General features: G+C 50.0%; 1 protein-coding gene across 1 annotated transcript; it reads right to left on the bottom strand.

Annotated features, from left to right (window-relative positions):
- Positions 1–2,359: 2,359 nt before the first annotated feature.
- LOC134936212 (RING finger protein 11-like) lies at positions 2,360–26,470 on the bottom strand. The gene is made up of 3 exons (XM_063931182.1): positions 26,215–26,470; positions 4,334–4,503; positions 2,360–3,658 (listed from the first exon to the last, which is right to left on the bottom strand). Exons 1-3 carry the CDS (start codon positions 26,311–26,313, stop codon positions 3,487–3,489), a joined length of 441 nt encoding a protein of 146 aa, XP_063787252.1. The 5' UTR covers positions 26,314–26,470; the 3' UTR covers positions 2,360–3,486.
- Positions 26,471–26,799: the final 329 nt, after the last annotated feature.

The raw sequence follows: 26,799 nt of genomic DNA, 5'->3' as shown, positions 1-26,799 counted from the left end.
AAAGGGAATAGGAAGCAGATCCGCAGCAGCAGAAGATAATTCAGATGAAAACCAAATAAACAGGCGCAGAGAAGAACATAGCTAGGAACAGGAGAAGCACAAACATAACTGTAAGAGCTATGTGTGCAAATGCTAGAAATCTCAGAACTAATTGAAATGATGACCTGGGATGATCGTCATTGTAACTATTACAGAGTCATGGTACAATGAAAATCATGACTGGGACTTGGATATACTTTATTTAGGAAGGACAGAATAGGAAGAATTGGAGGAGGGGTAAGCAATGTATGCAAAAAAAAAAAAAGTATAAATACTACCTTACGGCCCTATTCGGCTCTGAAGGCATCTGAGATCCGCTCTTATATCCCCGCTACAATGTGCACGTGCAGGAGCCACACATCGCGGGAAGGGGGGAATGCGAACGCCTCTGCCTGATTGACAGGCAGAGGCGTTTGAGGAGCGGTGCTGTTTTCTGGGGTTGCCGCTTGACATCACATGCGGCCGGCGCGACTGAAAACATGGTGATGGGCCAGCTGCCTTCTGAGGGGGATAGGAAGGGGCTATCTTAAATCAGCAGCCCCCAGCATGCTAGAGATAGCAGTTTTGCTTTTTTTTTTTTTAAGCAAAACTGTAACTGAAGCCGAATATGGCCATTAATACAGAGAATTGAAGAAAAAAAACAGTCCCTTTGGGTGACCATAGAAACAGGGGAGAAGGCGATTCTTCGTATTGGGGTGATCTACAGGCCACCAGGTCAGGAAGAGGAAATGGACAATAACCTATTCAGGACATCACTAAAATGGCATTAAAAGGAGAGGTAATAATCATGGGAGACTTTAATCTTCCTGATGTAAACTGTTGCTAGTTCCATTAGAAGTAGGGACATTCTGAATTCCTTGCAGGGAGCATCCCTCCACTGATTGGTGAGGGAGCCCACTCGGAAAAATGCACTATTAGACTTAATACTTACAAACGGAGACAGAATATCTGACATAAAAGTGGGTGAAAACCTGGGATCCAGTGATCATCAAGCAGTATGGTTCAGCATAAAGACAGAGACTTACTCATCCCATACAAAAACTTACACTTAGTCACATTTTTTGCGTAAAGGTTTCTGATGTCACATTTTAACATCAGCCACACATAACATTGAGCCAACTATGCCCACTGACAGGATGCGTCGAACAACAAGATGAGCTACTTCCGCTGGTGAGTCCACAAACGCAGTCGGAAAAAGAAAAAAATAGTTTTTTCAGCTGGGTGTAATGAAGCAATGATTGCAGTATGCATCGAACATTCTACAACTGATGTCAGCTTGTGCAGATTTTAAGGTTGACCTGTGGTCACTCAGAAACTGCACACCATAAATGTGCGTTCAGTTGCAAAAAAATGTGTATGCCCCGCCTATCTAAAATCTGCATATGCCCACATCACGCCCCTGCTCGTAGTTTTTGTGAGTCCAGCCGTTTAGTACGCCCCCTACACGCCTAGTTTTTGTAGTGTATACACAGTTTTTGCTACGTCTCAGAAGTTGTTTTTTTAACTCAGATTTTACTTCATGCGTGACTGTTGTGTGCGTATTTTCACGATTTTTGCAGTTTTGCGTTCCTTGTTGAATTAGCCCCCTAAATAGAGTTTGAGGTAACAATATGGTTAAAAAAAGGAGCAGACTAGATGGGCCAAGTGGTTCTTATCCGCCGTCACATTCTAGGTTTCTAAGCACACTAGTACAAAATAAAAATATGAATTAACCCTGTACAAGATGACAGTAAAAGTACTGTACCTTATCTTAGCCAGAAAAAGATGTAGGCTCTCAGTCACTCATTCTCACTTTCAAAGTTCATCAAGAAAATGAGGCAAGACCATGATGTAATAATGAAATTATATTTTTTAGTAACACACACACACACACACACACACACACACACACACAAAAATAAATTGGGGGCTTATGTGAAAGTTCCTCCAGAAGTCTTGCATGAAATGGAACAGTCACCACCTGCTATAATGAGATCAATTTACCCGACGCGTTTCGTCTTGACATCTTCACATCAATCTACCTTTATTAAAGCCATGACCTCATGTTTTCTTCAGTGGAATAATAAAAGGAAGGTGTCACTTAATCAGTTTCTGTTTCAGATAAGATAAGCTACTTTTACTTTACTGAGCCATTTCACAAGTTTTCCTTTAGAAGGGTTGTTCATTGGAATTATTGCACTAGGGGGCACCATTCTCTATTTCTTTATCATGAAATATGTAGAGAGCATTTGCATATTCACATCCTTTTTCCTCGTCATCTCCCACTGTTTGACCATTTGTGTGGTACACATATTATCGGAACAAAAAGATACAGTTCAAATATGATGCTAAATGCATTGAAGCATAGTTTTATTTTATGTATCACTGTAATTTGTTTTATCGGACCTGGTACAGTAATAACCGCATTAGTGCGGAGAGGTGTGGCTGACGGCAGTGCATTGGCATGACGAATGATTAAACGACAGACCTGTCAGGTAAGATCTAAGCCTAAATCACCTCAAGCAATCACTCAGATCATCATAATAATAAAATAAAATAAAAACAATTATAATTCTTAATTGCTTTCAACATGTCAATGTTATTTCCTGGGCTCTGTTCTCATAAGTGTGATACGCTTTACACATATTACATATTCAATTCAGCATGATCATAGCATTACAATGGGTTTTCATACTCTGGAAACGTTGTAACCAGTTCCATCCGAATTGTCCGACTTGATCCAATACACTTCTTTTGGTTTTGCATCGTATGAACGGTTTATAAGACAACCCACTCAGACTGTGAGCCATAATCTCAGTTGCACCCAAACCCTCGCCCGTGTCTCCACATGACGAAGTGCAATGGTCTCTCTGTAGTGCTCGGCAAGCCGTCTTCATTACACAAACACCTCGTGTCTCTGCGAGCGGTCACTACATCTCTATTTGGTATCGGATAGAAGATCTCTGTTCCCCCCTGCATCGGGCAGTAGACGCCATCCCTTAAGCAGCAGCAAATTCCTTGTCGCTTTGAGCGGAAGAAAGCTTGTATGGAAGTCCTTTAACTCGTGACTCCCATGGTCTGAATGAGATGAGGTTTCATTACTGGTACAGGATGTCTCGGACTCATCCGAACAAGTCACTCTCAAAGTCAGGAGTCCAAATGTCGGTGTCGTCGCTATGCTAAAAAAAATAATAAAGCAAACAAACGGGAAGCGTGGACCTTTTCACCGATCAGCATTGGCCGGAAGATCTAGTCTGAGCAGGATTCTTGGCCCAGTGCAAAATCCACTTGTGCTGCCTCATCGCGCTGCTGTGTGGTAAGAGCCTTGTCCTAAACTAGCTCTCATGAGCTGGATTCCGGTATGGCTGGCAGCACTCCCTCAATGCACGGAGCGCCATCTCTTTCAGATCTCGCCGCTCACACACTTGAGTCCACTAGCGTCACCGCACAAGCGCGAGGCATCCCCGATCAGTTTGTCTCGTATGACGAGAGCAGGGCAGCATCTACAGGCTCCATGCATGACGGGCACGTGAAGGAGCGCATAAGCCAGTCATCTATACACTCCATGTGGTAGACATGCATACAGGGCATGAAACGCACCAGGTCCCCACTTACAAAGTCCAGCATACAGATCACGCATCTGTAAAGAGACAATGGAAAGTATTATATTATGTAAGCCAGGCTGCCTGCTGGGTTTGTACACTGCCATAGTTACACTCTTCACTCTGCCGCTGCTCATTGTCATCTCCTTGGCTGAGGACAGTGGCCCCCATTCAGATGTGGTTGGAGAAGCTATCGCTGCTGTTTACATAAAAGCAGGGGCGATAGCCCTATTATGGTAATGCATCAAGATGCGTCATGCAAGCTGGACGCCACATTTGCTACACAGAGGGCAGGAAATCTCCGTCCTCTGACGGACATCCTGGCCTCTTCCCTCCTCCGCAACGCCTCCGTTTTAAGAAACTGAGGCCATCGTGGCCCCCAAACAACAAGAGACTGATAATCACTGACAGTCTGATGCCGTCCTGCATACGCTGGCGCAGACCAGCACAGCACATGTGCAGTACGGGTCCGGTGCATGCGCAAAGTACCGAACATCGGTACTTTGCAGAATGCACCACGGATGATCAGGAACTGAATGATCGCCACTGATAGTAAGCGAAGCTAGAACAGGAGTGCACCCATCCGCTACACAATGGACTCCTCTTTACTCCCGTAAAGATAAAAACATTGACCTGATCAAAACAACACTCACAAAAGCCCTTCTCACTGTGAATAAACATGACAGTACTATGGCTGTTCAGAGATCACTTACTCTTTCGGCTTCTTCTCGGAGGGTTCGGATCCAGGGTCATATCTGCCTTTAGGTAGATGCTGTATGAGGCCAATCCTCTGGGCAATCCACACTTGTTCTTCCTCCGTCAGCTGCGTTGCCAGCCGGGTCTGGCTGGGGGTGGGGTGATAGATGGGAACTGGCTCCCGTTCCTCAAAACAAAACAAAAAATTCATGTAAAGGAATTCCTTGCTCAGCCACAAGGAGGTGCTGCTGACTCACAATAAATTCAGTAAACATTTGAAGTCTACACATTTGCAGGTATGTGGCCTAACATGCCTACAGCATGAACAGCTTATTTGTATTTTACCTGTTATTGAGGTTTTTAGAACACAAAACCTGATTGTGCAAATAAAAATCTAGTGGCATGACAAAGATGACATATACATGCAAAAACCTGAATATGAGGGGAGGAAGTTGTCTGTTACACCAAAGTATCTGTAATGTGATGGACACCAGTAATCTGCTCCTGGAGACAGGCAGAGTTCACACTGAGGCGTGAGCAGTGGGTTTGCCATTGTGGAAATACCTTTCCCCACTAAGGGGGTAATTCCAAGTTGATCGCAGCACGATTTTTGTTAGCAGTTGGGCAAAACCATGTGCACTGCAGGGGAGGCAGATATAACATGTGCAGAGAGAGATAGATTTGGGTGTGGTGTGTTCAATCTGCAATCTAAATTGCAGTGTAAAAATAAAGCAGCCAGTATTTACCTTACACAGAAACAAAATAACCCACCCAAATCTAACTCTCTCTGCACATGTTATATCTGCCCCCCCTGCAGTGCACATGGTTTTGCCCATCTGCTAAAAAATTTCCTGCTGCCATCAACTCGGAATTACCCCCTAAGTACTAATAGGCTGAGATCTGAACGCTAACCTTCTAGCCCAAGTGTCCAGCACTCAGATCCCCATTCCCAGCAATCGTTACATCAGTGCACTGCAGCACAATTCTGCCAGAGGAGCCATGAGAGACCTTGTACTGATACCAGGGAAATTTCCTTGTCAGCTTTTCTCACTGGAGATTATCAGCCATTTGTGTGGTAACAAAAGCAAGGAACACCACGTATTTTGGGGTGGGTCCCCACTACCTCATGCCCTGACCAGGCTGTCTCTCTGTATGACTGAGCTCTCACCTCTGCCCTGGCTGTCACTATCGGCTTACAAAGGTCCCTTCCTTAGCCATGGCGCACTACTGTGACCTGCTTTCTCCACAATGTTCTCTCTGCTATACACTTTTGTAGGAAATCATGCTCTCTTGCTGCCTTTTTCAAGTTTAAACACAGCCTGCAGGCACCACCACTACTCCCCCCCCCCCCATTCTCCCAGGACACCCCACCCCATCATCCTTTCTGTGTCTTAGGGTTTGAAGTCCGTGTCCTTCTTTCCTACCCTTGTCAATCCACATCCCTAATTAAGTCCTTACCCATCTCATCTCATCTCTTCTAAACAATCTTCTCATCTTGTGCTTTCTCCTCCTCCTTCAAGTATGCCCTGTATTCTTGTAGCCACCAATAACTGTTCCACCTCTCCTGCATACGACTCAAAACACCTTGAGCAGGTGGTCTACAACAGACATGGCACTCCTACAGCTCTCATTTTGATCCCATCCAGCTTATGATATCACCACACCAAAACTGCCCTCAGTACAGTCACCGCAACCTATCCTCTGCCAAATCCAAGGAACATGTCTGTAAACATATCCTCTTTTACCTCACAACAACATTTAACACTTAGCCATCACTCCACCTTCAAATCCTTCACTCCTTTGGCCCCAGTGACATAGCAGTCTAATGAATTCCCTCCTACTTATCCGATGGCTCCTTCTCTATCTCCATCACCACTCTCCTCCGTCCCTCAAGGTTCGCTCCCGGGGCCTCTTCTCCAGGTTTGCTTTTCAGCTCGTTCAGCAACAATACTACTGGTAGACAGATGACACCCAAAAAAATCTCCCCTGACCTCTCCTCCCACCATGTCACCCGCTGCCTAAAGTACATTACTGCATAGATGTCCCAGTACTTCTTCATACTCAATGTCTCATCAACTGAAGCCATTCTCTTTCCTTCAAACAATCCTCCCTCTTCTCTGCCTCCTGCACCACCAATACCTCCCTCTCCTCTGCTTCCTGCATCACCGCGCATACCTCCCTCTCCTCTGCTTCCTGCATCACTGCGCATATCTCACTCTCCTCTGCCTTCTGCACCACCGACCATACCTCCCTCTCCTCTGCCTTCTGCACCACCGACCATACCTCAGTCTCCTCTGCATTCTGCACCACTGACCATACATCCCTCTCCTCTGCTTCCTGCATCACCACGCATACTTCCCTCTCCTCTGCTTCCTGCATCACCGCGCATACTTCCCTCTCCTCTGCCTTCTGCACTACCGACCATACCTCCCTCTGCTCTGCTTCCTGCACCACCGACCATACCTCCCTCTCCTCTGCATTCTGCACCACCGACCACACCTCCCTCTCCTCTGCTTCCTGCATCACTGCGCATACCTCCCTCTCCTCTGCCTTCTGCACCACCGACCATACCTCCCTCTCCTTCGCCTCCTGCACCACCGACAACACCTCCCTCTCTTCTGCTTCCTGCATCACCGCGCATACCTCCCTCTCCTCTGCATCACCGCATATACTTCCCTCTCCTCTGCTTTCTGCACCACAGACCATACCTTCCTCTCCTTTGCCTCCTGCACCACCGACCACACCTCCCTCTCTTCTGCTTCCTGCATCACCGCGCATACCTCCCTCTCCTCTGCATCACCGCATATACTTCCCTCTCCTCTGCATTCTGCATCACCGACCATACCTCCCTCTCCTTTGCCTCCTGCACCACCGACCACACCTCCCTCTCTTCTGCTTCCTGCATCACCGCGCATACCTCCCTCTCCTCTGCATCACCGCATATACTTCCCTCTCCTCTGCTTTCTGCACCACCGACCATACCTCCCTCTCCTTTGCCTCCTGCATCACCGCGCATACTTCCCTCTCCTCTGTCTTCTGCACCACCGACCATACCTCCCTCTCCTCTGCCTTCTGCACCACCCACCATACCTCCCTCTCCTCTGCCGTCTGGACCACTGACTATACCTCCCTCTTTGCCTTCTGCACCACCCACCATACCTCCCTCTCCTCTGCCTCCTGCATCACCGACCATAACTCCCTTTCCTTTGCCTCCTGCACAACCAGCCATATCTCCCTGTCCTCTGCCTTCTGCACCACCTACCATACTTCCCTCTCCTCTGCCTTCTGCACCACCGGCCATACCTCCCTCTCCTCTGCCTTCTGCACCACCGACCATACCTCCCTCTCCTCTGCCTTCTGCACCACCCACCATAACTCCCTCTCCTCTGCCGTCTTGACCACTGACCAAACCTCCCTCTCCTCTGCCTTCTGCACCACCCACCATACCTCCCTCTCCTCTGCCTCCTGCACCACCGACCATACCTCCCTCTCCTCTGCCTTCTGCACCACCGACCATACCTCCCTCTCCTCTGCCTTCTGCACCACCGACCATAACTCCCTCTCCTCTGCCTCCTGCACCACCGACCATACCTCCCTCTACTCTGCTTCCTGCATCACGCGCATACCTCCCTCTCCTCTGCCTTGTGCACCACCGACCATACCTCCCTCTCCTCTGCCTTCTGCACCACCCACCATAACTCCCTCTCCTCTGCCGTCTGGACCACCGACCATACCTCCCTCTCCTCTGCCTTCTGCACCACCCACCATACCTCCCTCTCCTCTGCCTCCTGCATCACCGACCATAACTCCCTCTCCTTTGCCTCCTGCACAACCAGCCATATCTCCCTGTCCTCTGCCTTCTGCACCACCTATCATACTTCCCTCTCCTCTGCCTTCTACACTACCGACCATACCTCCCTCTCCTCTGCACCACCGACCATACCTCCCTCTCCGCTGCCTTCTGCACCACCGACCACACCTCCCTCTCCTCTGCCTTCTGCACCACCCACCATACCTCCCTCTCCTCTGCCTCCTGCATCACCGACCATACCTCCCTACCTCCCTCTCCTTTGCCTCCTGCACCACCGACCACACCTCCCTCTCCTCTGCTTCCTGCATCACCGCGCATACCTCCCTCTCCTCTGCTTCCTGCATCACCACGCATACTTCCCTCTCCTCTGCACCACCGACCATACCTCTCTCTCTTCTGCCTTCTGCACCACCGACCATACCTACGTCTCCTCTGCTTCCTGCATCACCGCGCATACTTCCCTCTCCTCTGCATCACCGCATATACTTCCCTTTCCTCTGCTTTCTGCACCACCGACCATACCTCCCTCTCCTTTGCCTCCTGCACCACCGACCATACCTCCCTCTCCTCTGCTTCCTGCATCACCGCGCATACTTCCCTCTCCTCTGCCTTCTGCACCACCCACCATACCTCCCTCTCCTCTGCCGTCTGGACCACCGACTATACCTCCCTCTCCTCTGCCTTCTGCACCACCCACCATACCTCCCTCTCCTCTGCCTCCTGCATCACCGACCATAACTCCCTTTCCTTTGCCTCCTGAACAACCAGATATATCTCCGTGTCCTCTGCCTTCTGCACCACCTACCATACTTCCCTCTCCTCTGCCTTCTGCACCACCGACCATACCTCCCTCTCCTCTGCCTTCTGCACCACCGACCATACCTCCCTCTCCGCTGCCTTCTGCACCACCGACCACACCTCCCTCTCCTCTACCTTCTGCACCACCCACCATACCTCCCTCTCCTCTGCCTCCTGCATCACCGACCATACCTCCCTATCTCCCTCTCCTTTGCCTCCTGCACCACACCTCCCTCTCCTCTGCTTCCTGCATCACCGCGCATACCTCCCTCTCCTCTGCTTCCTGCATCACCACGCATACTTCCCTCTCCTCTGCACCACCGACCATACCTCCCTCTCCTCTGCCTTCTGCATCACCGACCATACCTACTGTTATGATTCCAGCACTCTGGTCTGAGGAGATTTTATAACAAGGACCTGAGTACTGGAACGTAATGCTGGGAAAGGAAGCGGGAATGGAAAATAGCCCCTGGCGCCCTAACTCCGTTGTCTCGCCCGTGCTGTCAGAAATCCCTTGCGAGACTATGGTTGCTTGAGCCATGGCAGCCGCGTTTGAAGGGCGGATTACGTCTGCCCAACTCCGATGCCCCCTCAGGTCTTAATGGGAGACAAAGGGAAATCCGAGACAGGGTGATAACAAGGGGCCCTCTAACTCAGCAACAAGGCCAGGGGCTACAAGCTAACTTAAACTAGAATATGTGCGGAAAAACCGCCAGGGAAAAGGACAACCAAAATACCCACTTGTCCACTCTCCTACCCGGCACCGCCGAGTTCCGGAGAGGACTTGTGGAAGCGGAACCCTCCGCAAATGCTCCGAAAACAGAATACAAAAATAAAGTGGGCTGAGCCGCAGCACACGGCAGAGCCGCAACTCACGAACACCACACGAGATTCTCTGGCGACCGTGGCGGACAATAGAGGACCAGAGACTTCTTGGGATGAGATGACTACTCCACGATTCAGGAACTCTGAAGACAGGAATGAGCGGACACAGCAGGACTGGAACAGACGTTCAGCAAACCTAAGCAGCATGCAGGAAGCTATTACCGGCGTCTGTGTGAAGCACTGAGAAAGTATTTAACAAGGAGTCCTCCAATCAGATGTTTCCAAGCCATATTATCAAACATGCCGTGCAGCTGCCTGGCTGCACGAGCAGAGACAAGTGTGTGTGTGATTGATTAGATTGACCCTGCAACGGGGAACGCCTGGCGTCCCTGCGTTGCTAGGGAGCCGGCGGCTACGCGCGCACGGCGTCCCAGCGTTGCTAGGGACCCGGCGGCTAGCCCGCCCGGCGTCCCTAGTAGCTAGGCGCCGGGCCGCAAGGACATCGCGGACCCCGGCGCCTAACAGTACCCCCCCCCCTTGAGGAGGGGTCAAGGAACCCCTAAAGCAGTGGTTTCCAAACTTTTTTGAATCACGGCACCCTAGAGTATCAGAATTTTTTGCACGGCACCCCTAAGCCAATAGTTTCTTATTGAAAAATGTAGAAAGAAATATGAAATTATGTAAATTGTCTTTATAGGTCATCCTTAGGGTAACTTATGTGGTGAGGGACAAGATTTGCTTCTGATTGTCAATATATTTTATGATTGGCAGCCATTAACACTGGTTTTGCTTTTTACATTGACCATGCAGAATTTGAATTGGTTCTGGACCACCAACCCGAGGCACCCCTGCAAGTGTCCCGAGGCACCCCAAGGAGCCACGGCACACAGTTTGGGAACCACTGCCCTAAAGCCAGGTTTCTGAGGAAATTCTCGAAAAAATGCCCTCTTGAGCCTAGGGGCATGAAGATCCTTATCCAGGACCCAAGACCTTTCCTCCGGTCCATAGCCTTTCCAGTGCACTAAAAAATAAAGCCGACCCCGGGACAATTTAGAGTCAAGAACTTTCTCTACCAAGAATTCCTGTTGTCCCCGTACATCCACTGGAGATCTACCCTGAGAGATCCTCCGAGGAAATCTGCTGGAAGAAACGTATTGTTTCAACAGGGAACAATGAAAAGTATTTCCAATTTTAAGAGATCTTGGTAAACGTAGCCGGAAGGCAACTGGGTTGACCTTCTTAATAATAAGAAACGGTCCAATAAATTTGGGTCCCAGTCTAGCCGAGGATTGTCGAAGCCTGATGTTGCGAGTCGACAACCACACCTTATCTCCCACCTTAAAAGTGCAAGGACGTCGGAGCCTGTCAGAAAATTTCTTCTCTCGGAAGGCCGCTTTCCTGAGAGCAAGGTGCACTTTTTTCCAAATTGCTCTGAGATGGGAGGTCAAGGTTAGCGAGGAGACTGGAGAATGATGAAAAAAAGAATTGGCGCTGGGGTGAAAACCAAAAACTGAAAAGAACGGAGACTCTTTGGTGGAGGAATGACAAGAGTTATTGTAAGCAAATTCAGCCAAAGGGAGAAACTCAGACCAATCATTCTGGAGTTTGGGTGAATACAGACGCAAATATTGTTTTAATGACTGGTTGACTCGTTCGGTTTGCCCGTTAGACTGTGAGTGGTAACCAGATGTTAACGATAGTGTCTGTCACAATCCCATGTAGTTTCTACTCCATGCCTGGGGTGGCGCTCTCTGCTCTGGTGTTCACAGAGTTCTGCTCTGTATCTGCATCTTGATTAGTAGCTGCTACCACAGCTGTGAGCAGCACCTGTACTCACTACTTAGGCCAGCCACACAGGCTCCCTGGTGCCAGTTCATCGAGTCAAGATTGTTACAGCTCCTGGTCCTGGTCATGCTGATCTCTGCTGCTAAATAGACCAAAGAACTGCCAGTGCTCTTGTTCCCGGCGAGTTTCTCCGCAGTCTACCCCAGTGTCTCCGGTGCTTCCAGCATTAACTGCTGCACAGCTTCCAGCGTTCTCAAGCAGCTTCTGGACTTTAATGTGTCTCGGTCATCAGTGTGCTGGGAGTCAGTGTCTGCTTCAGAGTCTTTAAGTATTATTTTCAAGTTCCTAGAATCATCAGTGTCTCCAGTCACCGTGTACTACTCTGCAAACCACCAGTGTCTTTAATTGTTATTCTCGAGTACCTGGAATCATCAGCATCTTCAGTCACCATTTACAAGTCTGCAAATCACCAGTGTTTTCAATCATCATTCACAAGTTCCTTAACTCATCAGCATCTTCAGTCACCGTTTACAAGTCTGCAAATCACCTGTGTCTTCAATCATCATTCACAAGTTCCTTAACTCATCAGCATCTTCAGTCACCATTTACAAGTCTGCAAATCACCAGTGTCTTCAATCATCATTCACAAGTTCCTTAACTCATCAGCATCTTCAGTCACCATTTACAAGTCTGCAAATCACCAGTGTCTTCAATCATCATTCACAAGTTCCTTAACTCATCAGCATCTTCAGTCACCGTTTACAAGTCTGCAAATCACCTGTGTCTTCAATCATCATTCACAAGTTCCTTAACTCATCAGCATCTTCAGTCACCGTTTACGAGTCTGCAAATCACCAGTGTCTTCAATCATCATTCACAAGTTCCTTAACTCATCAGCATCTTCAGTCACCATTTACAAGTCTGCAAATCACCAGTGTCTTAAATCATCATTCACAAGTTCCTTAACTCATCAGCACCTTTAGTCACCGTTCACAAGTTTACAAATCATCAGTGCCATCCTGTGTTCCAGTTACAGTGCAGTCCGGCTACAGTGCAATCCTGCAACCCTGGTACGTGCATACTCTACCACAGTCTACATCATTCTCATGTACTCACAGTTTCCTGGCATCCCATGTCCCCTCAGTTTTCCCTTTGTGTTCTCTAGTTATTCCTGCGTTATATTTATTGTTTACAGTTGTACGTTGCTTTAATAAACTAGTTATTTTCTGTGAACCTCAGTCCCTGCTAATATGTTTTCACACTGGGAGATCAAAACGAATTCTGACAGTGTCATCTTCAATGAGGCACAAAAACATTTCCAGAATTGTGCGATGAATTGTGGACCCCGGTCAGAAACAATATCAGTGGGCAACCCATGAAGCCTGAACACATGGCGGAGGAACAAAACTGCCAACCCTTGAGCAGAAGGCAATCGGGGAAGAGCAACAAAATGAGCCATTTTACTAAAACGGTCCACTACCACCCAAATGACTCGGAATCCGGCTGAAAGGGGAAGGTCAACCACAAAATCCATGGAAATATGAGACCATGGCCTGATAGGAACAGCTAAAGGCATGAGTTGCCCGATAGGCAACGAACGAGGAACCTTATGCTGTGCACAAACCTGACATGAATGAACTAATTCCTTAACGTCTTTAGAAAGACTAGGCCACCACACTGAACGAGAGACTAACTCCAATGTCTTAGTGATTCCCGGATGCCCTGAGACTTTGCTGTCATGAAATTCAGTTAAAACAGTGGCTCTCAAAAATTCAGGGACATAAAGACGACCAGCAGGAGTAAGTCTAGGAGCTTGGTGTTGAAGCTGGTTTAACTGGGTAAATAAATCCTGAGTGAGGCCTGCCCGGATGACCGAAGATGGAAGTATGGAGGTAACAACAGGATTGCTATTGTGAACCGGAAGAAAGCTACGTGACAGGGCATCAGCTTTTGTATTCTTGGAACCAGGCCTGAAAGTAATTATAAACCTGAAACGAGTAAAAAATAATGCCCAACGTGCCTGCCGAGCATTAAGCCGTTTAGCTGACTCAATATATTGCAGGTTCTTATGGTCAGTAAAAACCGAAATTGTATGTTTAGCTCCCTCCAGCCAATGCCTCCACTCCTCAAAAGCCCATTTCACCGCCAGTAACTCCCGATTACCAACGTCATAGTTGGATTCAGCGGAGGAGAAATTCCTGGACATAAAGGCACAAGGATGTAACTCCAGAGACTCCGGGTCCTCTTGAGAAAGGACAGCCCCCACTCCAACCTCTGAGGCATCAACCTCCACAACAAAAGGCAATTCCGGATTAGGATGTCTGAGGACTGGAGCCGAGACAAAGGCTTGTTTCAAGGCCTGGAAGGACAATTCGGCTTCATGCGACCAGTTGGTAGGATCCGCCCCTTTTTTCTCCACAAAGAAAAAACCTGCACTTAAAGGAGATTTTGATGGTCTAATAAATCCCTTCTTTAGGCTTTCCTGAATATAATTATTCATGGCCGTAGTTTCTGGCCCGGACAAAGCATATAATCTCCCCTTTGGCAAAGTGGCACCTGGAACTAGCTCAATCGTACAATCATAAGGCCGATGGGGAGGCAGAATGTCCGCATTGCCTTTAGAGAAGACATCGGCAAACTCTTGGTATTCCACAGGAATGAGCTCTGGAATGATTGCTGCAACTCTGACTGGATACGAAATACATTCCTTAGCACAAAATGTACCCCATTGGGAAATCTCCCCGGACCGCCAATCAATGGTGGGATTATGAAAGGCTAGCCAAGGGTGACCCAGAACAACAGGAACTGCCGGGCAATGTGTAAGGTAAAATTCAATATTTTCGGAATGTAAGGCTCCTACGGTAAGTACTACTGGAGGTGTACGGTGAGTAATTATCCCATTAGAAAGCGGACCCCCATCTAAGCCGTGCATGGTGATACATCTATCTAATGGTAACTGCGGAATGCCTAAGGCCTTAGCCCAAGTTAAATCCATAAAGTTTCCTGCAGCTCCACTGTCGACAAAAGCCGACACCAAAGAACTGAGGTTGCCAAAGGAAACTTTAACAGGAACTAAGAGAGAGTTGTTTGAGGAGATAAGCTGCAGACCTAAGTGAACCCCCTCACAATTCACTTGGTCAAAGCGTTTCCCGACTTGTTCGGGCAATTACGAGCAAAATGTCCCTTACAACCACAGTATAAACAAAGACCGGAATTTTGTCTTCTGTTTTTTTCTTCAGGAGACAGCCGGGAGAGACCATCTGCATGGGCTCCTCGACGTCCTCTGGAATGGAAAATACACAAGGACTAGACCTTACAAGTGCTCCTCTTTCAGCCCTCCGCTCTCGGAGACGACGATCAATCTTTATAGCAAGCTCCATGAGTTTATCGAGAGTCTCAGGAGCGGGGTACTGGAGGAGGCTGTCTTTTATAGCTTCAGATAAACCGAGGCGAAACTGACTGCGCAGGGCAGGGTCATTCCAGCCACAGTCGTTCGACCAACGGCGAAATTCGGTACTATAAACCTCCGCAGGATTTTTTCCTTGTTTGAGAGCGCGCAGCTGACTCTCAGCGGACGCCTCTCTATCTGGGTCATCATACAAGAGCCCTAAAGACTTAAAAAAGGCGTCTACAGATAACAATGCAGGATCCTCTGCTCTTAAACCAAATGCCCAGGTCTGAGGATCCCCCTGGAGTAAAGAAATAATAATCCCAACCCGCTGAGATTCATTACCAGAGGATGTTGGTCTTAAACGAAAATAACGTTTACAGGATTCTTTAAAATTAAAAAATTATTTTCTATCACCGGAAAAACGGTTGTGCAAATGCATCTTTGGTTCAGGGACTACCTTCGGGGAGGCTCGCAAAAGATGTTCCTGCGACCTCACCCGAAGAGAAAGATCCTGAACCATCTGAGTAAGTTCTTGAATCTGGTTTACTAAAAGCTGACCGGGATTCGGCCCTAAACCTGACGGATTCATGAGGCCGAAAAACTCTCACAAAAACTGAATGAGAAAAAATGAAACCCCGTTTAATTTTAACTTTTGTTTTTGGGCCGGTAATAATGTTATGATTCCAGCACTCTGAGGTCTGAGGAGATTTTATAACAAGGACCTGAGCACTGGAACGTAATGCTGGGAAAGGAAGCGGGAATGGAAAATAGCCCCTGGCGCCCTAACTCCGTTGTCTCGCCCGTGCTGTCAGAAATCCCTTGCGAGACTATGGTTGCTTGAGCCCATGTCAGCCGCGTTTGAAGGGCGGTTTACGTCTGCCCAACTCCGATGCCCCCTCAGGTCTTAATGGGAGACAAAGGGAAATCCGAGACAGGGTGATAACAAGGGGCCCTCTAACTCAGCAACAAGGCCAGGGGCTACAAGCTAACTTAAACTAGAATATGTGCGGAAAAACCGCCAGGGAAAAGGACAACCAAAATACCCACTTGTCCACTCTCCTACCCGGCACCGCCGAGTTCCGGAGAGGACTTGTGGAAGCGGAACCCTCCGCAAATGCTCCGAAAACAGAATACAAAAATAAAGCGGGCTGAGCCGCAGCACACGGCAGAGCCGCAACTCACGAACACCACACGAGGTTCTCTGGCGACCGTGGCGGACAATAGAGGACCAGAGACTTCTTGGGATGAGATGACTACTCCACGATTCAGGAACTCTGAAGACAGGAATGACCGGACACAGCAGGACTGGAACAGACGTTCAGCAAACCTAAGCAGCATGCAGGAAGCTATTACCGGCGTCTGTGTGAAGCACTGAGAAAGTATTTAACAAGGAGTCCTCCAATCAGATGTTTCCAAGCCATATTATCAAACATGCCGTGCAGCTGCCAGGCTGCACGAGCAGAGACAAGTGTGTGTGTGATTGATTAGATTGACCCTGCAACGGGGAACGCGGTCCGCCCGTGGCGTCCCTGTTGCTAGGGTCCGGGCGGCTCAGCACGCCTGGCGTCCCTGCGTTGCTAGTGAGCCGGCGGCTACGCGTGCACGGCGTCCCAGCGTTGCTAGGGACCCGGCGGCTAGCCCGCCCGGCGTCCCTAGTAGCTAGGCGCCGGGCCGCGAGGACATCGCGGACCCCGGCGCCTAACACCTACGTCTCCTCTGCTTCCTGCATCACCGCGCATACTTCCCTCTCCTCTGCATCACCGCATATACTTCCCTCTCCTCTGCTTTCTGCACCACCGACCATACTTCCCTCTCCTTTGCCTCCTGCACCACCGACCGTACCTCCCTCTCCTCTGCTTCCTGCATCACCGCGCATACTTCCCTCTCCTCTGTCTTCTGCACCACAGACCATACCTCCCTCTCCTCTGCCTTCTGCACCACCCACCATACCTCCCTCTCCGCTGCCTTCTGCACCACCGACCACACCTCCCTCTCCTCTGCCTTCTGCACCACCCACCATACCTCCCTCTCCTCTGCCTCCTGCATCACCGACCATAACTCCCTCTCCTTTGCCTCCTGCACAACCAGCCATATCTCCCTGTCCTCTGCCATCTGCACCACCTACCATACTTCCCTCTCCTCTGCCTTCTGCACCACCGACCATACCTCCCTCTCCGCTGCCTTCTGCACCACCGACCACACCTCCCTCTCCTCTGCCTTCTGCACCACCCACCATACCTCCCTCTCCTCTGCCTCTCCTGCATCACCTACCATACTTCCCTCTCCTCTGCCTTCTGCATCACCGACCATACCGCCCTCTCCTCTGCCTTCTGCACCTCCGACCATACCTCCCTCTCCTCTGCCTTCTGCACCACCGACCACACCTACCTCTCCTCTGCCTTCTGCACCACCGACCACACCTACCTCTCCTCTGCCTTCTGCACCGCTGACCATACCTCCCTCTCCACTGCCTTCTGCACCACCGACCACACCTCCCTCTCCTCTGCCTTCTGCACCACCCACCATAACTCCCTCTCCTCTGCCGTCTGGACCACCGACCATACCTCCCTCTCCTCTGCCTTCTGCACCATCCACCATACCTCCCTCTCCTCTGCCTTCTGCACCACCGACCATACCTCCCTCTCTGCTGCCTTCTGCACCACCGACCACACCTCCCTCTCCTCTGCTTCCTGTATCACCGCGCATACTTCCCTCTCCTCTGCCTTCTGCACCACCGACCATACCTCCCTCTCCTCTGCACCACCGACCATACCTCCCTCTCCTCTGCCTTCTGCACCACTGACCATACCTCCGTTTCCTCTGTCTTCTGCACCATCGACCATACCTCCCTCTCCTCTGCTTCCTGCACCACTGCGCATGCTTCCCTCTCCTCTGCCTTCTGCACCACCGACCATACCTCCGTCGCCTGTCTTCTGCACCATCGACCATACCTCCCTCTCCTCTGCTTCCTGCATCACTGCGCATACCTCCCTCTCCTCTGCCTTCTGCACCACCGACCATAACTCCCTCTCCTCTGCCTCCTGCATCACCGACCATACCTCCCTATCTCCCTCTCCTTTGCCTCCTGCACCACCGACCACACCTCCCTCTCCTCTGCTTCCTGCATCACTGCGCATACCTCCCTCTCCTCTGCTTCCTGCATCACTGCGCATACCTCCCTCTCCTCTGCTTCCTGCATCACTGCATATACTTCCCTCTCCTCTGCCTTCTGCACCACTGACCATACCTCCCTCTCCTCTGCTTTCTGCACCACCGACCATACCTCCCTCTCCTTTGCCTCCTGCACCACTGACCACACCTCCCTCTCCTCTGCTTCCTGCATCACCGCGCATACCTCCCTCTCCTCTGCCTTCTGCACCACCGACCATACCTCCCTCTCCTCTGCCTTCTGCACCACCGACCACACCTCCCTCTCCTCTGCCTTCTGCACCACCGACCATACCTCCCTCTCCTCTGCCTCCTGCATCACCGACCATACCTCCCTCTCCTCTGCCTCCTGCATCACCGACCATACCTCCCTCTCCTCTGCCTCCTGCATCACCTACCATACCTCCATCTTCTCTACCTCCTGCACCGCTGACCATACCTCCATCTCCTTTACCACCTGCACCACCGACCATACCTTCCTCTCCTCTGCACCACTGACTATACCTCCCTCTCCTCTGCACCACTGACCATACCTCCCTCTCCTCTGTCCCCTACACCACTGACCACATCTCTCTCCTCTTCCTCCTGCACCACGTGCCATACCTCCATCTCCTCTGCCAATACATCTCTCTCCTCAGATCACCAGGTCCGCTGACCGTGTATCACCATTAACTCTGAATGTGGGGGTAGATAAGAGGGCATTCTCCTAATTCTGCCATTTCCACATTTGTAACATTTTCAGAATCAGGCCCATTCTCATACTGGAATCCTCTGAAACCCATCTACTCACTTATCTCTCATTACTGTAATTTACTCTTCATGGCCTACTAAACCCCTTCACTCCGTCCTTAACAGTGCTGCCAGTGAATCGATGGCGCCCACTCACAAACAGGATTAAGATCAAATTCCTCTAACTCACCTACACACCCTCCAATCGCCGTTCTCCTCCACCCATCTCTAGCCTCATTTCCATGTGCACCCCCAATCTACAGCATAATTTCCACCTACATCCCCACCCCATTACTGTTCAACTCACATCTCCAGCCTCATTTCCACCTACACCACAAATCACTGTTCTCCTCCCATATCCAGACTCATTTCCACCTATACCCCCCATCACTGTTCAGCTCACATCTCCAGGCTCATTTCCACCTACAACCCCCCCCCCCCCCCTCCCCCAAATCACTATTGAACTCACATCTCCAGCCTCATTTCAACCTACACCACCCAAATCACTGTTCTCCTCACATCTCCAGCCTCGTTTCCACCTACACCCCCAATCACTGTTCTCCTCACATCTCCAGCTTCATTTCCACCTACACCCCAATTACTGTTCTCCTCGCATCTCCAGCCACATTTCCACCTACACCCCCAATTACTGTTCTCCTCGCATCTCCAGCCTCATTTCCAACTACACCCCCAATTACTGTTCTCCTCACATCTCCAGCCTCATTTCCAACTACACCCCCAATTACTGTTCAACTCACATCTCCAGCCTCATTTCCACCTATACCCCCAATTACTGTTCAACTCACATCTCCAGCTTTATTTCCATCTACACCCCCAATAACTGTTCTAATCACATCTCCAGGCTCATTTCCACCTACACCCGCCAAATCACTGTTCTCCTCACATCTCCAGGCTCATTTCCACCTACACCCGCCAAATCACTGTTGTCACATCTCCAGCCTCATTTCCACCTACACCCCCAATTACTGTTCTCCTCACATCTCCAGCCTAATTTCCACCTATACCCTCAATTACTGTTCTCCTCACATATCCAGGCACTTTTCCACCTACACCCCCAATTACTGTTCTCCTCACATATCCAGCCTCATTTCCACCTATACCCCATCACTGTTCACCTCACATCTCCAGACTCATTTCCACCTACACCCCCAAATACTGTTCTCCTCACATCTCCAGCCTTATTTCCACCTACACCCACCCCCCACCATCACTGTTCACCTCACATCTCCAGCCTCATTTCCACCTACACCCCCAAATACTGTTCTCCTCACATCTCCAGCCTTATTTCCACCTACACCCACCCCCCACCATCACTGTTCAACTCACATCTCCAGCCTCATTTCCACCTACACCCCCCAAATCACTGTTCTCCTCACATATCCAGCCTCATTTCCACCTACACCCCCAATTACTGTTCTCCTCGCATCTCCACCTACACCCCCAATTACTGTTCTCCTCACATCTCCAGCCTCATTTCCACCTACACCCCCAATTACTGTTCTCCTCACATCTCCAGCCGCATTTCCACCTATACCCTCAATTACTGTTCTCCTCACATATCCAGCCTCATTTCCACCTACACCCCCAATTACTGTTCTCCTCACATCTCCAGCCTCATTTCCACCTATACCCCATCACATCTCCAGCCTCATTTCCACCTACACCCCCAAATACTGTTCTCCTCACATCTCCAGCTTTATTTCCACCTACACCCACCCCCCACCATCACTGTTCAACTCACATCTCCAGCCTCATTTCAACCTACACCCCCAAATCACTGTTCTCCTCACATCTCCAGCCTCATTTCCACCTACACCCCTAATTACTGTTCTCCTCACATTTCCAGCCGCATTTCCACCTACACCTCCAATTACAGTTATCCTCACATCTCCAGCTTTATTTCCACCTACACCCCCAATTACTTTTTTCCTCACATCTCCAGCCGCATTTCCACCTACAACCCAATTACTGTTCAACTCACATCTCCAGCCTAATTTCCACCTATACCCTCAATTACTGTTCTCCTCACATATCCAGGCACTTTTCCACCTACACCCCCAATTACTGTTCTCCTCACATATCCAGCCTCATTTCCACCTATACCCCATCACTGTTCACCTCACATCTCCAGCCTCATTTCCACCTACACCCCCAAATACTGTTCTCCTCACATCTCCAGCCTTATTTCCACCTACACCCACCCCCCACCATCACTGTTCACCTCACATCTCCAGCCTCATTTCCACCTACACCCCCAAATACTGTTCTCCTCACATCTCCAGCCTTATTTCCACCTACACCCACCCCCCACCATCACTGTTCAACTCACATCTCCAGCCTCATTTCCACCTACACCCCCCCAAATCACTGTTCTCCTCACATATCCAGCCTCATTTCCACCTACACCCCCAATTACTGTTCTCCTCGCATCTCCACCTACACCCCCAATTACTGTTCTCCTCACATCTCCAGCCTCATTTCCACCTACACCCCCAATTACTGTTCTCCTCACATCTCCAGCCGCATTTCCACCTATACCCTCAATTACTGTTCTCCTCACATATCCAGCCTCATTTCCACCTACACCCCCAATTACTGTTCTCCTCACATCTCCAGCCTCATTTCCACCTATACCCCCATCACATCTCCAGCCTCATTTCCACCTACACCCCCAAATACTGTTCTCCTCACATCTCCAGCTTTATTTCCACCTAAACCCACCCCCCACCATCACTGTTCAACTCACATCTCCAGCCTCATTTCAACCTACACCCCCAAATCACTGTTCTCCTCACATCTCCAGCCTCATTTCCACCTACACCCCTAATTACTGTTCTCCTCACATTTCCAGCCGCATTTCCACCTACACCTCCAATTACGGTTATCCTCACATCTCCAGCTTTATTTCCACCTACACCCCAATTACTTTTTTCCTCACATCTCCAGTCGCATTTCCACCTACAACCCAATTACTGTTCAACTCACATCTCCAGCCGCATTTCCACCTACACCTACAATTATGGTTCTCCTCACATCTCCAGCTTTATTTCCATCTATACCCCCAATCACTGTTCTCCTCACATCTCGAGACTCATTTCCACCTACATCCCCAAACACTGTTCTCCTCACGTCTCCAGCCTTATTTCCACCTACACCCCCCCCCAATCACTGTTCAACTCACATCTCCAGCCTCATTTCCACCTACACCCCAAACTACTGTTCTCCTCACATCTCCAGCCTCATTTCCACCTACACCCCCCCTCATCACTGTTCAACTCACATCTCCAGCCTCATTTCCACCTACACCCCCAATTACTGTTCTCCTCACATCTCCAGCCTTATTTCCACCTACACCCATCCCCCACCATCACTGTTCAATTCACATCTCCAGCCTCATTTCCACCTACACCCCCAATTACTGTTCTCCTCACATCTCCAGCCTCATTTCCACCTACACCCCCAATTACTGTTCTCCTCACATCTCCAGCCTCATTTTCACCTACACCCCCAACCAATTACTGTTCAACTCACATCTCCAGCTTTATTTCCATCTACACCCCCAATATCTGTTCTCCTCACATCTCCAGCCTCATTTCCACCTACACCCCCCACCCCCAAATCACTATTCAACTCACATCTCCAGCCTCATTTCCACCTACACCACCAATCACTGTTCTCCTCCCATATCCAGACTCATTTCCACCTATACCCCCCATCACTGTTCAGCTCACATCTCCAGGCTCATTTCCACCTACACCCGCCAAATCACTGTTCTCCTCACATCTCCAGCCTCATTTCCACCTACACCCCCAATTACTGTTCTCCTCACATCTCCAGCCTCATTTCCACCTACACCCCCAATTACTGTTCTCCTCACATCTCCAGCCGCATTTCCACCTACACCCCCATCACTGTTCAGCTCACATCTCCAGCCTCATTTCCACCTACACCCCCAATTACTGTTCTCCTCACATCTCCAGCCTCATTTCAACCTACACCCCCAATTACTGTTCTCCTCACATCTCCAGCCGCATTTCCACCTACACCTCCAATTACTGTTCTCCTCACATCTCCAGCTTTATTTCCACCTACACCCCCATTACTGTTATCCTCACATCTCCAGCCGCATTTCCACCTACACCTCCAATTACTGTTCTCCTCACATCTCCAGCTTTATTTCCACCTACACCCCCATTACTGTTATCCTCACATCTCCAGCAGCATTTCCATCTACACCTCCAATTACGGTTCTCCTCACATCTCCAGCCGCATTTCCACCTACATTTCCAATTACTGTTCTCCTCACATCTCCAGCTTTATTTCCATCTATACCCCCAATCACTGTTCAACTTTCATCTCCAGCCTCATTTCCACCACCCATACCCCCAATTACTGTTCTCCTCACACCTCCAGCCACATTTCCACCTACACCCCCAATCAATGTTCTCCTCACATTTCCAGCCGCATTTCCACCTATATCCTCCCAAATCACTGTTCTCCTCACATCTCCAGCCTAATTCCCACCTACACCTCTCCCCCCCCACCTACACTTCGCAATCACTTTCGCCTCACATTTCCACCTACATCCCCCAACCCCCCCATCACTGTTCTCCTCACATCTCCAGCCTCTCATTTCCACCTACATCCCCAATTACTGTTCTCCTCACATCTCCAGCCGCATTTCCACCTACACCCCAATTACTGTTCTCCTCCCATCTCCAGCCGCATTTCCACCTGTACCCCAATTACTGTTCTCCCATCTCCAGCCGCAATTCCACCTACATCTCAATTACAGTTCTCACATCTCCACCTACACCCCCAATTACTGTTCTCCTCACACCTCCAGCCACATTTCCACCTACATCCCCAATCAATGTTCTCCTCACATTTTCAGCCGCATTTCCACCTATATCCTCCCAAATCACTGTTCTCCTCACATCTCCAGCCTAATTCCCACCTACACCTCTCCCCCCCCCACCTACACTTCGCAATCACTTTCGCCTCACATTTCCACCTACATCCCCCCACCTCCCATCACTGTTCTCCTCACATCTCCAGCCTCTCATTTTTCCACCTACACTCCCTACCTACATTTTCACATCCAACCAGAAATTCTTCCGCCCCTATCAGTATGATACAGATATACTGTATTACACAAGGGATAGGTATACGGCAGACAGGGATGAGTGGGGTTAACCAGGATATATATGTATGATATTACACAGGAGCGGACAGACACCTGGTAGGGGGGTAATCAGTGTGATATGTATACACGGGGGGGGGGGGGTGTAGCTGGCAGGGGGTAATCGGTCTGATATATATACTTCATCATGCTGCGCTGTCAGCTTTGGTCTTTTGCTGCCTGAGGGTATGTTGTAATAGTCTTGGAGTGCCGTATCTTCCGTTCACTGACTATATATATATAGATGTATAATACAAAGGAGGGGGCAGCACCTCGTAGGGTGTAATTAGTGTGATATATATGTATAATATAGAGGAGGGGGCAGCACCTGGTAGGGGGTAATCGGTGTGATATATATGTATAATACACAGGAGGGACAGCACCTGGTAGGGAGTAATTAGTGTGATATATATGTATAATACAGAGGAGGGGGCAACACCTGGTAGGGGGTAATCAGTGTGATATATATGTATAATACACAGGCAGGGGCAGCACCTGGCGGGGGGGGGGGGGATCATTGTGATACAGATGTATATACAGGAGGGGGCAACACCTGGTAGGAGGGGTAATAAGTGATATTTATGTATGCAGAGGCAGCACCTGGAAACTAGCGCTACCCTGGCAGGGGGTGATCAGTGTGATATATATGCATACACAGGAGGGGGCAGCACCTGGCAGGGGGTGGTCTGTGTGATATATATGCATACACAGGAGGGGGCAGCACCTGGCAGGGGGTGATCTGTGTGATATATATGCATACACAGGAGGGGGCAGCACCTGGCAGGGGGTGATCTGTGCGATACACAGGAGGGGGCAGCACCTGGCAGGGGGTGATCTGTGTGATATATATGTATACACAGGAGGGGGCAGCACCTGGCAGGGGGTGATCTGTGTGATATATATGCATACACAGGAGAGGGCAGCACCTGGCAGGGGGTGATCTGTGTGATATATATGCATACACAGGAGGGGGCAGCACCTGGCAGGGGGTGATCTGTGTGATATATATGCATACACAGGAGGGGGCAGCACCTGGCAGGGGGTGGTCTGTGTGATATATATGCATACACAGGAGGGGGCAGCACCTGGCAGGGGGTGATCTGTGTGATATAGATGTATACACAGGAGGGGGCAGCACCTGGCAGGGGGTGATCTGTGTGATATAGATGTATACACTGGAGGGGGCAGCACCTGGCAGGGGATGGTCTGTGTGATATATATGCATACACAGGAGGGGGCAGCACCTGGCAGGGGGTGATCTGTGTGATATATATGCATACACAGGAGGGGGCAGCACCTGGCAGGGGGTGATCTGTGTGATATAGATGCATACACAGGAGGGGGCAGCACCTGGCAGGGGGTGATCAGTGGGATATAGATGTATACACCGGAGGGGGCAGCACCTGGCAGGGGGTGATCTGTGTGATATATATGCATACACAGGAGGGGGCAGCACCTGGCAGGGGAGTGATCAGTGTGATATATATGCATACACAGGAGGGGGCAGCACCTGGCAGGGGGTGATCTGTGTGATATATATGCATACACAGGAGGGGGCAGCACCTGGCAGGGGGTGATCTGTGTGATATATATGCATACACAGGAGGGGGCAGCACCTGGCAGGGGAGTGATCAGTGTGATATATATGCATACACAGGAGGGGGCAGCACCTGGCAGGGGGTGATCAGTGTGATATATATGCATACACAGGAGGGGGCAGCATCTGGCAGGGGGTGATCAGTGTGATATATATGCATACACAGGAGGGGGCAGCACCTGGCAGGGGGTGATCTGTGTGATATATATGCATACACAGGAGGGGGCAGCACCTGGCAGGGGGTGATCTGTGTGATATATATGCATACACAGGAGGGGGCAGCACCTGGCAGGGGGGTGATCAGTGGGATATAGATGTATACACCGGAGGGGGCAGCACCTGGCAGGAGGTGATCAGTGGGATATAGATGTATACACAGGAGGAGGCAGCACCTGGCAGGGGGTGATCTGTGTGATTTAGATGTATACACAGGAGGGAGCAGCACCTGGCAGGGGGTGATCAGTGGGATATAGATGTATACACCGGAGGGGGCAGCACCTGGCAGGGGGGTTATCAGTGTGATACAGATGTAAACACAGGAGGGGGCAGCACCTGGCAAGGAGGGGAGATCAGTATGGATGGGGCAAGCACCTGGTAGGGTGGCGGGGGCTCCCCGGGCAGGCTGGCTCCGTCTGAGTCGTTGAGCAGAGACAGATCATCAGCGGTCTGCGAGGACAGGCAGTTCCCCATGCCCCAGCTCCGGGGCTCCGGCTGTCCCGGGAGTCCCCCTCCAGCTCCGGGATGTTTACACTCAGCACGGCCCGGAAGAAGGATCTGGGCGGAACTACATTTCCCGGCATGCCCTGCTCCGTTTGGCGCACCGGTGACGTCACCTAGCTGAGGGATCTGGGCATGTGACCGAGAGTGGAAGAGTGCTGCGTCATATGTGTGGCGTCTCGGTAGCAACCGTGGTCTCTTTGAGTGATTATACTCATATACTCAGTTTATTATATATAAGGTCACCTGTGTGTGTCATTTACCTCATGTACTTCCTCATTTCATTGTATTATAGCTCTGCTATGCAGCATACATGTGCTGCTTGTTACATTGTGTCGTGTGTCTATTAGTGATCCTGTTGTATGTCCTTAGTCCACATACTCTCTCATTACCTAGTATGCCAGTGCCACTAATTCCATTAAGTCATATGGCTAATCGTTACAGGTGTGTTACATGATT

This window comes from Pseudophryne corroboree, chromosome 6 (assembly GCF_028390025.1).
Source record: "Pseudophryne corroboree isolate aPseCor3 chromosome 6, aPseCor3.hap2, whole genome shotgun sequence".
Classification (NCBI taxonomy): domain Eukaryota; kingdom Metazoa; phylum Chordata; class Amphibia; order Anura; family Myobatrachidae; genus Pseudophryne; species Pseudophryne corroboree.
The sequence above is the reverse complement of the archived record's forward strand: the minus strand, read 5'-3'. Positions and strand labels throughout refer to the sequence as shown.